The 12,462-nt window shown below is 46.1% G+C and overlaps 1 protein-coding gene across 1 annotated transcript in view; it reads left to right on the top strand.

The window, feature by feature from the left end:
- Positions 1–12,462, top strand: part of LMF1 (lipase maturation factor 1) — a 705,094-nt gene that overhangs the window by 653,872 nt on the left and 38,760 nt on the right. The window contains exon 8 of the mRNA XM_086940536.1: positions 11,747–11,859. Coding sequence (XP_086796662.1) covers positions 11,747–11,859 — 113 coding nt within the window. The remainder of the gene's footprint in view (positions 1–11,746; positions 11,860–12,462) is intronic.

The following is a 12,462-nucleotide window of genomic DNA, read 5'->3' as shown; positions in this document are numbered from 1 at the left end:
ACGAGTTGGTCCCTTGGAGATCAATTCTACTTAAACGTTCACATGATGCACAAAGATGGTTCTCTCCCTCTCTACAAGCTAAGAAACTCCAGCTTAGGCGGGCAGAGCGTAAGTGGCTTCGGTGCTACGATCCATCTGACAAAATGATCTATTCCGCTACTCTTAGGGAATATAAAAATGACATTCTCACCGCTAAAGCCCAATACTTTTCTGCATTGATTCTATCCTCTCCTAATAAATCTAAGGAAATCTTTTCTATTCTCAACAGTCTGTCTAAACTCGACCGAGTGACTGCTAAACCGTTCCCGTCCCAGGATCTGTGTGATTCCCTTCAAGACTACTTTTTCACTAACATTTCTACAATTAAACTTCATATATCCTCTCCCTCCTCCTCCTTTGATCCTCCTTTACCGCCTCCTAGCACACATTTTATCACGCATTCCCCCCCCCCCATTTCGACTGAGAAGTTTCTCAGTCTGGTGAGTTCCACGAAATCTGGCTCTCCCACTGACAGTTGCCCTTCACACATCCTTCAGGAGATCTTTTCGGTTTGTTCCGATCCACCTCTTGCCCTCCTCAATAAATCTTTGGCTTTGGGTGTAGTCCCTAATCTCTTCAAGTCAGCTAAGATCGTTCCTGTTTTGAAGAAGGTAGGGGCTGACCCTACTATCCCTTCTAATTTTCGTCCCATCTCCCTGCTTCCCTTCTTGGGCAAGGTGTTAGAGATATGTCACTCATTGCCTGAGCTCTTTCATTGAGGCCTCCAACTACTTGGATCCCTATCAGGCTGGTTTTCGTCCTACCCACTCTACAGAATCAGTTATCCTCTCGGTCTTGGATGATCTGAGAGTGAGTGCTGACCATGGATCCACTCAGGCCCTGATACTTTTAGATCTATCGGCCGCCTTTGACACAGTCGACCATCTTCTTTTGGTCCACCGTGTCAAATGTGCTGGCATTTCGGATGTGACCCTGAGTTGGATCTCCTCGTTTTTGGAGAACCGCCAACAAGCGGTCCAGCTCTCCTCCTTTTCTTCTATTTCCCGAGCGGTAACCTGTGGGGTCCCCCAAGGGTTCCGCCCTCTCTCCCCTTCTTTTCAATCTTTATATTTTTCCTCTAATTTTTGCTTTACGTCACCGGGAGGTCACAGTGTTTATTTACGCTGATGACCTTCAACTTATATTCACCCTTTCTTCTTCCCCTGATTCTATTTCCCATTTTCAGAATACTATGAGTTTTATCCAGGACTGGATGAGCATGAACCAACCCCTGGTGCTCTAACTTCTGGCCTTCCTCTCTTGGACCAGCCCCTTCTGCGGCTAAATCTGTGAAAAGTTTGGGTATTAAAATCAGTGATGACCTTTCGATGCACACCCAGATCAGCATGATTGTCTCTTCTTGTTTCTTATGTCTCAGTATCATTCGGAGGGTTTCCCGGTTTTTTACCATTGATGCTCTTAAGTCTATCCTCCTTGCCCTTGTCATCTCTCGGGTTGACTACGCCAATTCTCTCTATATTGGCATCCCTGCTTACGAACTACGCCGACTTCAGCTCATTCAAAATCAGGCTGCTAGGCTGATTTATAGTCGGTCCAGATTCTATCAAGCCCTTCTGCTTCTGAGGCCTGCACTGGTTGCCGGTTGCCCACAGATGCCAATTTAAACTGGGGTGTCTTATTTTTAAATCATTGGCGGGCTTAGCTCCCCAATATGTGGCATCCAGGCTCTTAACCTACACTCCTTCCAGAAATTTATGGTCTTCCTCCAAGAACCTTCTGGTTGTCCCACGTTTTGTCAGGAAGAAACATGGGGGGTCGAGTTTTTCCTTTTTGGCTCCCAGGTTTGGGAACGCTCTCCCTGACAATCTTCGATTCTCTCAATCATACTCAGAGTTCCGCAAAGGTTTGAAGACCTGGTTATTCATCAGAGCGTTTGAGGTCTAATTGTTGCCTGTTGGGTACCGCACTGTATTAGCGCCATGAAACCTTTTTGGTATACACACGCTCTATAAATTCCCCCAACTTCAACTTCAAGGAAAGCAGACAATGTGCAGACACTGCTGAATGTATCCCGGTGTCACCGGGAGGATTTGTGCATATTTTAGTGGCGCCCAACGTCTTATCAGGGCAATCGACGTTCACCCTGAGACGCCGACTTCTCGCCTGTACCCTGTGTGCCCTGGTGAAATTTAAATTATAGTTGTGAAATTCTCATAATTTCGTGAATTTTGCATTTTGCAAGTACAATAGGCTTACACCTGATGGGTTCATTTAATTTACTTGTAAGTCTGTTGTGCATGGTACAATGTGTACCCAGGACCTGTAAATTAAATGCTACTAGTGGGCAGCAGCACTCATTGTGCCACCCACTAAAAGTATCCTTTTAAAGCCGGTCTCAGGTGTGCAATTGCAGTGCAGTTTTAAACTTCCAACTCAACCTGGCAAAATAAACCTTTTGCCAGACCTAAACCATCCTATATGATAGAGACTTCTAGCTACAGATTCCTTACCTAAGAATATCCCCAGGCGTCGGACTGGATCCAGAAGATTTTCTGAGCAGTACCTTTGATGCTTTGTGGTCTAGGGATATTCTAAGGTAAGGAATCTGCGGCTAGATAAGAGTATGTACCAGATAAGGCATTACCAAAGGTAAGTAACCTGTTCTTTTAATACATATAAGCCACCCCTAAAGTAGGCCCTAAATAGCCCATAGGTCATGGTATATTGCATTTAGAAAGTAGCACATGTGTTTTTACGTTTTCCATGTCCTTGTAGTGAAAAACTCCTAAATTTGTTTTTCACTACTCTAAGGCCTACCTCTCCCATAGGATAATATTGGGTTACCTTAGTACATTTAATAAGTGATTACTTTTGATTGGTAGCGGGTAGCAGTGTCGTGCTTGGACTCAAATTCATTGTAAATTAAAATCCTCTTTAATGGTAAAGTTGGATTTTAGATTACATCTTTGAAAATGCCACTTTCAGAAAGTTGTCATTTTCCTGACCTACAGTTTCTGAGGCCTTCTAGGAGTTTCCAGCTGCCTGGGCCAGTAAATTGCTCCCCCATCAGGAATGCATATTGGGCTAAGACTGTGAACAATTGGACCTAGGTGTAGCGGGAGAAGGCCATCATGTCAGTATTGGAGAGGAGAAGCTGTTCTCTGCCCCACTTACATTTCAAAAGGTTGCCTCGAGCACACTCGCAAAGGAGCTTGACATCAGCCTTTCTTTCACCCTAGACCTCTTGTAGCATGGGCAGGGGAGAAAAGGAAATGAAGGAACTTTCCAGAACCTGATGTGGGGGTGAACTAGAAATGTGCCCAACTTTAAAGAGTGACACCAGGTATAAATATTGAACCTCATGAGCAACTCATCATTTAACTTAAGAACCTACCGAATACCCCCAGAAAGACTGCCTCGTTGGTCTCAGTACTGCCCTGATGCTTGAGGCCTATTTTGTACTCAGTATACTGCGGTGCTGCTACCGCAAGAATGCCATTCTACTTGCAACCTACTTTATACCCACAGAGGACTGGCATGCCTGGCTACTGGCTCCCAGGACTACCATAGTGACTCCAAGGGACAGTTGGTTGACCTCCTTTTCTGAGCTACAGGGACACAACAAGTTCCAGAGACATCCCTGCACCTTGCCAGCTTACCTGCTGCAACTGACCCAGTATGGACCTGAAAATGGACCTGTTTGAGCCCTGCTGGCCTCCACTGGAGTGTGTTCCTGATCTCCAAGTGGTGCCTCCCCAGGCCCTATACCCTTGTCTGGCATCAGTTGAGCTTCTCCTGTGAAATCCTGAAGTTTTTAACTCTGCGGGTCCGACTTTAGGAAGGTAACTTTTTCAGTCGGACTAATCTAGTCCCTGTATCTGGCCTGCACCCCAATCATGGCTCATTCGCAGATTTCTGGTAATAAAGGGAGTTGAGGCTCAAGGCAATGCAAATTTCTCACAGTGCCTGTCGTGAGACAAAAAGACCATAAATAAATTAAAATTGTACTTACCTAACTTCTTCGCCCACTGTACTTTCTTCTGGAATGCCTTCAGTGCGACAGCACCTTGTAGCCTTAGTCAACTCCTCTCTCCAAATCCTGACGCTGCTCTCATGCTACAGATGAGTAGCTTAAGACCAGCACCAGGATTGGCTGGAACTGTCTGCCTCGACGCTCCTGCAGGCTCTGGGTGCCTGTGCCTGCTCTCCACCCAGCTGTCTAAGACAGCTTGCTGGAGAGGTTTGCATTGTGCATGTCAGGTTGGCCATCGTAAGACAGCCGACCAAAGTGACTTGCGCAGTGGAAACTTATGGAGTGAGTATTACTCCACTGCTGCCAGTCGGCAGCAATGCCCCGCCCACTAACACTGCTCAGGCTGGGAGCAGTGATAAATAAAATGGTAATTAATTTTATTGCTGTTTTATTTTTCACCTTTGCTGCACTGGCAGCAGGGGGGGTGAAGCTCCTCTGCCCTAATGCGGGGGGGGGGGGGCTACCACTGCAATTTACCCCACCCCCAAACCAATAACCCAAATTCCTACAGCGTGTATTTGTAAAATACACTTTCACTCCTTGGGGCATCTTGACACTTAATAACAGATTTTGTATTCTTAACCAACTCAATGGTACTCACTTTATGCACTTTGGAAGAAAAAAGACTGAGTGTACGCAAGGTGATTCAAGCCTTTGACCATAAGGGCAGCACAGATTAATCCACTGAACACCAGGCCTGTTTATTCCTTAGAAGTTTGTATTATTGACTAGCAGGCCAACTCCGGGACCAGTAGTAATCTGATTTTACTATTTACCGCACAAAGAAGTGGGCTAATAACGGGTTTACATCTGATCCGTGGCTAGTGACCAAGAAACCGATCATGTACGCCTTGGTGGCGCCTAAGACTTTGCGCAATCATTCTCTAGGCACACTTATGTCTAGCCCTGCACACCGTCTGCTGAGAAAGTATGGCAAAGAGTAGAAGTATTATAGCCAACGTGATACATTATAGTATTCTTTTCTGGCACCTTTTTCTCACCGCCTCAAACTTGTAAACATATCAAAACGGAAAATACTGGAGAATGTAGCCGAGGACACCCAACCTTTGACTCACAGTACAAGATTCGCCATAGAGCACAATGCTATTTGTATTCAAGCACCTTTCTCTATTAACCCCTTGCATGCTGATGATGGCCCCCATCCGTCATGCACTACGGTGCTCGTGTGCTGATGACGGCTGGGGGCCGTCATGAACCCGCCCACTCGCGATTTTGCCGCACAGGCGCAGAATCGCGGCAGCATGCAAGGGGTTAATTGAACAGTTGTGTTTTGGTTGTATCCTATCCATTGAAGGTACTCGTACCTATTGGGTTTCTTTGACATTCCTGATTTTGACTGCACTGTTATTCATGTGTGTACATGCAGGTGTTCACAGGGAGTAGGATGGCTATCGGGGGCAGTGACGCCCGAGTCCCCAGGACACCAGGGCTAAGCGCCACAACCCACCATGACCAGGGCTGGGCTGGCCACCGGGCATTTTGGAATGCTGCTCAGCTGGGGGCTGATTTCGTTGATGGGGACCTGCGTGTACTAAACGAAATTTGTTTTGCTTTAATTATTTCGAAGCACACGCAGTTCTCCATGTACAAAATCAGCCCCCACGGCAGTGAAATCAGCCCCCAGCTCAGCAGCATTCCAAAACGCCCGGTAGTCAGTCCGGCCCTGACCATGACACTTCTGTTAAGACCAATCACACCACTACCCTAGAGAAGGACTAGCAGTCTGACATGGACAGGTCTGCTCCTTGTCACTTTGAGGTCAGGCCCACAGTCCTGGATTCAGGTACCAGCAGCCATTGGACAGCTATGCTGTTCACACGCTCAGCCCTGCAGGCTCACACCTTGCCACAGACCATGTTTAGGCTGTGAGAGGGTGAAAAGAAGGCCCGTGTCACTGCGTTTCTCTGCAGACCCATTTATCATGTAAAATACAGTATATACAGGAACTGCTGACTGTGTAATATTGGGAGGGTTCGGCAATGATGCCCTGCTCGGCAGTCGCACAGCATCAGGGCTGCATCTGTCAGCAGACAGACTCTCCTGTGGGATGTCTGACAGTGAGAAGTTAGAACAGCCTGGGACGTGCAGACAAATCTGAGTTATTAATTTTATCCCTGAAGAAGGGATAGAGTGCAGCTGCACTTTATCATCCGATGATGGGGCCTGCGGCAGGCTCGTCCCTGCTCACCAGTGTCCATTCTGCCCTGCGTTGTCCACTTGTGTGTTGTGTGCGGCTCCCAGTCTTGGGTCTGGTTATGTCCTCCAGGGGAAGTCGCTGCTGGCGACGCCTGCTTCAAAGGCCGCCACACACACACACAGCAGAGCAGTGCTAGAGCTCCGCCGCATTTGTTTGCATCACTCCTGGAAGCGGACTTGTTGATTGCACTGAAGAACGAGCTGCGTCTTCTATGGTATATTTACAGCTGGTTTTCATTGGCTGGTTTCTTCGCAAGAGTTTACGGAAATTACTTTGTTTCTGCCTTAGCTGCTATTAAAATAAATAAAAGACTTTGTTTCGGATTTAGCTGCTATGAAAATAAACAAAAGAAAAAGCATTATACTCGTCTTCGTGCATTATATGTAAGGCTCCCTGTTTTCCGTTTTTACAGATAAATACAGACAGAAAACATTTATTTTCTTGTCTGTATTTATTTTTAAATGTGGATAAAAACGGAAATTGGGTTGTTTTTAGAGTAATTCTAAATAGTGTCTGCCATGACTGTAAGGCCAATAGCTGTGTGGATTGATAGGTAATGGGGTTTAAAAAAGAATGCATTTTAGTAAAGAGGCTTTAACAGCAGTAGATATGCAGCCGGTTGATACAGAAATGTGCATATTTTCATGTAAGTGCATTAATTTATCATCTGCTGGTGTTCACAGCATTGAAAACTGGCAGGCATTCAAGCATGAGTGCATATTTCTCGGTTAAATACATGTGGAAATATACTCATTTCAGCTTCATTTTTGCACAAAACGGAAAATAAATATGGATAAATACAGATAAAATTAGCAGAAAATAAATATGGATAAATACAGACGGAAATGTCCCAAAAATAAATACCATAAAACCGGGAGCCCTAATTATATGTAATTAAAATCACATATCTGCAAAAAAATTGTTTTGAAAGCAATTGCTCGTGAAAGACCGCAGCATGCAGTTCGGGGCATCTGTTTAATGAACTGTTTCGTGTGTGTATCTATCTGTATGTACGTATGGATATTTATAAAGTGCGCCGCAGGCTAGTGAGCGGCGCACAAGTGCTTGTGGCACTAGGGGGGACAAGGGATGGATGGGTCGACATAAGGACATTAGGACATTTGCAGTGAGCCTTTGACCTTTTTCCGTGGAGCAGGGCAGTGCTGGTGCTAGGTATATAAACAGAACGAGCAATAATACCACTTAGCAGTTTTAAGTCAACAGCATTTAAAAGTTGAGAGCAGGATGCTCGAAGTTTTTGTGCACCAAATTTCTACTTAAGTGAAAAAAAATCTATATATGAAGAAAATCCCAGTTCTGGTTCACAGACTCCCATCCCTGTGTCTTCAGAGCCTCGCGTTTTTTCCCTCCTTTTGGCCGCTTTAGATCCATTTTAATTCCAAAAAAGTCTAATTTGGGATAAAAAAAACTCCTCGCTGGCTGTGTCCAGGAGGTCTGTTTCCAGCGTAGGTGGGTGTGCCCGAGCGAGCCGCGCCCGGCGCCTGGTTCAGCAGAGGTGACCGGTTAAGAGGCTGACACGGGCGCCTCTGACAGCCGCGCGGGAGCGGCGTCGGGGGTGTCTGTGGCGCGGCTCCTGACAGCAGCGCTTTGCACCTCATCAGCCCCTGACACACGACACTTCACTTCACCGAGGGTTTCCTGGCGTGCCCTGCGCCCTGCACTCTCGAGGAAGCGGGCAGGACTTCTCAGCGCCAAGGGGACGGGAGTAGGCCCGAGGCCTGCCGTGGCTGACAGCCCTTTCAGCCATCACGTTTGCCGATACGTGGCGGCCTTCGGTTCTTGTACATTCGAACGTGTTTCCCAGTACTCTGTCTGAAGACGACGATTGGTCTGCGGAACATTTTTTAATTGCACACACACCTGGAGTTCAGTTCGAAACCGCACGACTTTCTCTGTCTCTCGGGCCCTGGCTTGTAGTATGTAAATACACCGACACGTGGAAATTCCGATTGGTGCATCCCAAATATATTGGTCATAGAGACATTTACAATATTAATCAACGTACACAGCATCATTTAGCTAGGAGCTATTGTGATGGCACGTGAAAGCCCACGGGCCTTTAAGTCAGCCCAGTAGTGAGTTAGTGGGCAAGCTGCAAGCCAGCTGATATATTCGGTTTTACCTCACTGTTCTATTGTCATCAATTTTCTCATTTTAATTCAACTTTATTTTTCTTTTTTTAAATGGTATAGTATTTAAATTTTACATCATGAAGCAACATTTACGCTCTGGGGTAGGCGCCCGAAAATAGCTCACTTTGCTCCACAGTATCACATCCCTTTAGCTGTGCCCTGATTTTTGATGAAAGTTACTTCTTTTTTCTACGAATTATATTTATTTATTTTGTTTAATCCCTCTTGTTTCCCTGCTTTATGGACATTCTTGAATCATTTAATTTGTGCTTTTATGTGCCCACCCTACCACAATGAAAGAGTATTGTGCTAGATGGTCTGATCTGTTGCATACTCTCAGGGATGAGATCTTTAGAATTCAGTATTGAGTTCCAAATGATGCCTCGTCAATCATTTGCACAAGGGTACCCCAACTTAAGTCGGGGTCTACTGCTTCTGAGAATAATTGATATATAAATGTGCTCCCTCAGATTGACTTGCCCACCACTTACAACGGACTTATTTTGCTCCCCGAAATATAGCTCACATTGCCTAATATTACTATCCCATTATTCCCATACTGATTGATCCTGCTGCTCTGTAGTAGTTTATATATCAACTCTCCAGTGAGACCCTATGAGCTTCCTATATTCGCAACTACCCCACACCCAATCACATCCTAGTTCCTTTAGTCTGCAATCTGAATTTTTTCTATATGAAGTACCGTGCTGCTTCTATGAGCTTTATCCTTACTGTAGTAAAAAATAAATAAAATAAAGCATGACCAGTTCATTTCTAATGTTTAGTGCTGCTTCAGTCATGTCGCGGTAGTCATCTCATTGTGGTTAGTGTCCAAGCAACTTGTGACTTAACTGATGTAATGCCATGAACTAATAGTGTGGAGACTCTACCACTGTGGGCAATAGACACTGACCAGTCGCGCCCTCTGGATACCACTTCCCGAGGGGGAAAGGGGGGAGGGGACAAGAGGAAAGGCAGGAAGTGAAAGAGAAAGGGTCTGTCGTGATTAACCCGGTCCTGCGCTGTGCTGAACGTTCCATTGGGCCTATGGAACTATGACGGAACGGTTCCGTCATGAGCACAGGCCAACCGATGCTCATGACGGAACCGTTCCGTCATGAGCATGGAAGGGGTTAAGGAATGCAGGGGCTAGCTTGGGTGGGGGCAGGCTTCTGCAATGGTACAACAACAACTGGACTAGAGAGGGCATGTTAAAAAGAAGAATGTATTGGCACCATTATTTGCATCTGGCTGATCCTTCTTGAATCAGTAAAGAAATCCCACAATTATGTACTGAGTTTTGACTTACCATCCATGGCACTTATTAGACTGGAGCGGAATCGATGGTATGTGTGGAACTGGTGGAACATTTGTGGTGTGAAATGTTATTTGAGCATGTATGTGTTTTATTGTCTATGCTGCTTATCACCCTCCTGGAGTTTATGATACTGAACTCTGGGATCCAGAATGGATGCTCCTTTGAAGGGTAATGTGCACCCTTCTAAGTCTCCTACCTCTGGGGATGCACCCTTGCTTTATAATGTGCACCCTCCTTGTCCCTAGATCGTGATAATTTGTTGTGCTTGCAGAACTTGTACCCTCATTTGTGCCTCATACTGTGTGAGGATGTGCCCTTTATGTGGAACCTGTCCCCTCTTTTGTAGCTCCAGATTCACAGAGCTTTGTTAAATGGTGATCCAAGTAGCAAAGTGTAGAAGAACGCTGGGTTTTTATTGTATTCTCAGACTATAGCCGAGTTATCAGTACTCTCCTAGGGCATTTCCCTAGCGTTAAAGCATGGAAGCCCCAGGTACACGGATACAATTATAGCACAAGAGCCCCCTCCCGCCTGCCCCCCTCCTTGCGAGCAGAATTACCCTCCTTGGCCCCTGATGATACGCAGCTGGTTGTGGCTTTGACACAACCGGCTGAGCATGCAGCCAGCAGGTTTGTGTCCTGTGTCCAAGACTTGGCTGGATGGATGGATGTCCGATAATTGTCTCAGATTGAACGGGGACAAAACGGAGGTGCTGATTGTGGGCAAGTCTCCGTCTGTCTGGACATCGGTATGGTGGCCTCAAACATTGGGCCCTCTACCTGTACCCAAGGATCAAGTTAAAAATCTCGGAATCTGGATCGATTCTAAAATCTCCTTCGAGTATCACACCAGACGTGTGGCCAGAACCTGCTTTGGCATTCTGCGTGGTCTTAGAAAGACACTTGATTTGCTCCCTGTGTCAGCTAGGAGGGCCCTGGTCCATGCCTTGGTTACTTCCAGGCTGGACTATAGGAATGTCGTCTACTTGGGAGCGAATGTGAGGTGTCTTCAGAGACTACAGCATATTCAGAATGCTGCCGCCCGACTGGTGCTGATGCCACCTAAGAGATCCGCCTCTAAAAAAGCTCTGGAGACTCTTCACTGGTTGCCTATTAGGGAGCGCCTCCAGTTTAAAGCTCTGTGCGTCAGCCATAGGATTGCGCAGGAGAAAGGCCCTTGTTTCCTGCGCAACTTGCTCACATCGTACACTCCTACTCGGCTGCTGCGGTCGCAGGGTGCTGGTTTGATGCAGATTCCCAAAACCAGAAGGGCCAGAATGGGAGGTAGATCCTTCCGTTTCCTGGCGGCACGCAGATGGAATACCTTACCCCTCAGGCTCCGTGTGGAGACTTCGGAGGTGGCTTTCCGGAGGGAATTAAACACTTTTCTCTTCCCTAGGGACTAGTTATGTGGACGGTATCACAAAAGCTGTAAAGGTGGGATGCTGGGGCCATTGCCGAGCGCGGGGACACACTGGTTAGTGTTTTTCTCTTCCCTAGGGACTAGTTATGTGGACGGTATCACAAAAGCTGTAAAGGTGGGATGCTGGGGCCATTGCCGAGCGCGGGGACACACTGGTTAGTGTAACCAGGAGCTGTATAAGCTCAGGATTATTATTATTATTATCAGTTTTCCAGAATACTGTCCAATTGGACCCATTGCCTGTGATGTTTTGGAAGTGTGGTGCAAAAAAGTAAACTACATCATTTTCTTTAATGTATTCCTCAACTTTAGATTAGTTCATTATTCTCTCCAATTATTTTCAACATCCCATGATAACACCACGATACTTGTTAGCTACTAGTTATCATGTAAGCGACTTGTGATGAGTTTTCCCCTCCTGATTCTGTTAACTGTGTTTCACATCTCTGACCTTTAATTCTGCTTTTGGCATTAGCAAATTTTGCTAGCTAGAAGTAGACATCATGTTAAGAAATTTAACCCAAATCAAGCCTTGTACTTGTGGTATCTGCTCTCTTCTCCATTCTCTCTCATTTCTTTTTCCTTCGTGTTCCTCCTCTCAGACCTATGAACAGAATGAATGGGTGATCCATCTGGCAGGAAAACTCTTAGCCGCTGGCAACAGGACTTCGCCTCTCCTTCAGAGCAATCCATTCTTGGGCAAGAAGCCTCCAAGGTAAGATGTGGAACAACCATGTTAAGTTACCTGATTCCTAGCAGATCACAATGCTTTTTTAGTTAAAATGTTTTCTTTTATAATTTTATCTGACTTCCGTTCTTTTTTAAATTTTCAATGAATTTTCTATGTACTTGTACTCCCACATGGTCGTACTACTTCGCTGTATGGACAAAAGAAAATACTATACTATACTATAGATATTCACTGATATTGATTGGTCGGTGGGGCCCGCAACATTGGCCTCATCAGATGGGCCCTATTCCTACCCCTTCAGCCACAGCCCGCAACCTCTGGGTCCTTCTTGACAACCAGCTGTCAATGAAGCAACATGTTGTAAAAGTCTCAGCCACCTGCATCACCATCGTAAGGTGGCTGAGAAAAATTACGTGGATGCTTCCAGCTGACACCCTGAGGACCGTAGTCCAGGCCCTTGTCACCTCACGGATGGACTACGGGAACATTCTGCTCCTGGGTGCCTGTAAGGAGGTCATAAAGAAATTGCAGGTGGTTCAGAACATGGCAGTTCGCCTTATCTGTAACTTGCCTGCTAGGTCCTCGGCCGCCGTCCATCTGCGCAAGCTGCACTGGCTGCGCATTGAG

This window comes from Lissotriton vulgaris, chromosome 10, assembly GCF_964263255.1.
Source record: "Lissotriton vulgaris chromosome 10, aLisVul1.2, whole genome shotgun sequence".
In the NCBI taxonomy this organism is placed as follows: domain Eukaryota; kingdom Metazoa; phylum Chordata; class Amphibia; order Caudata; family Salamandridae; genus Lissotriton; species Lissotriton vulgaris.
This window is presented reverse-complemented; position numbering and strand designations above follow the sequence as displayed.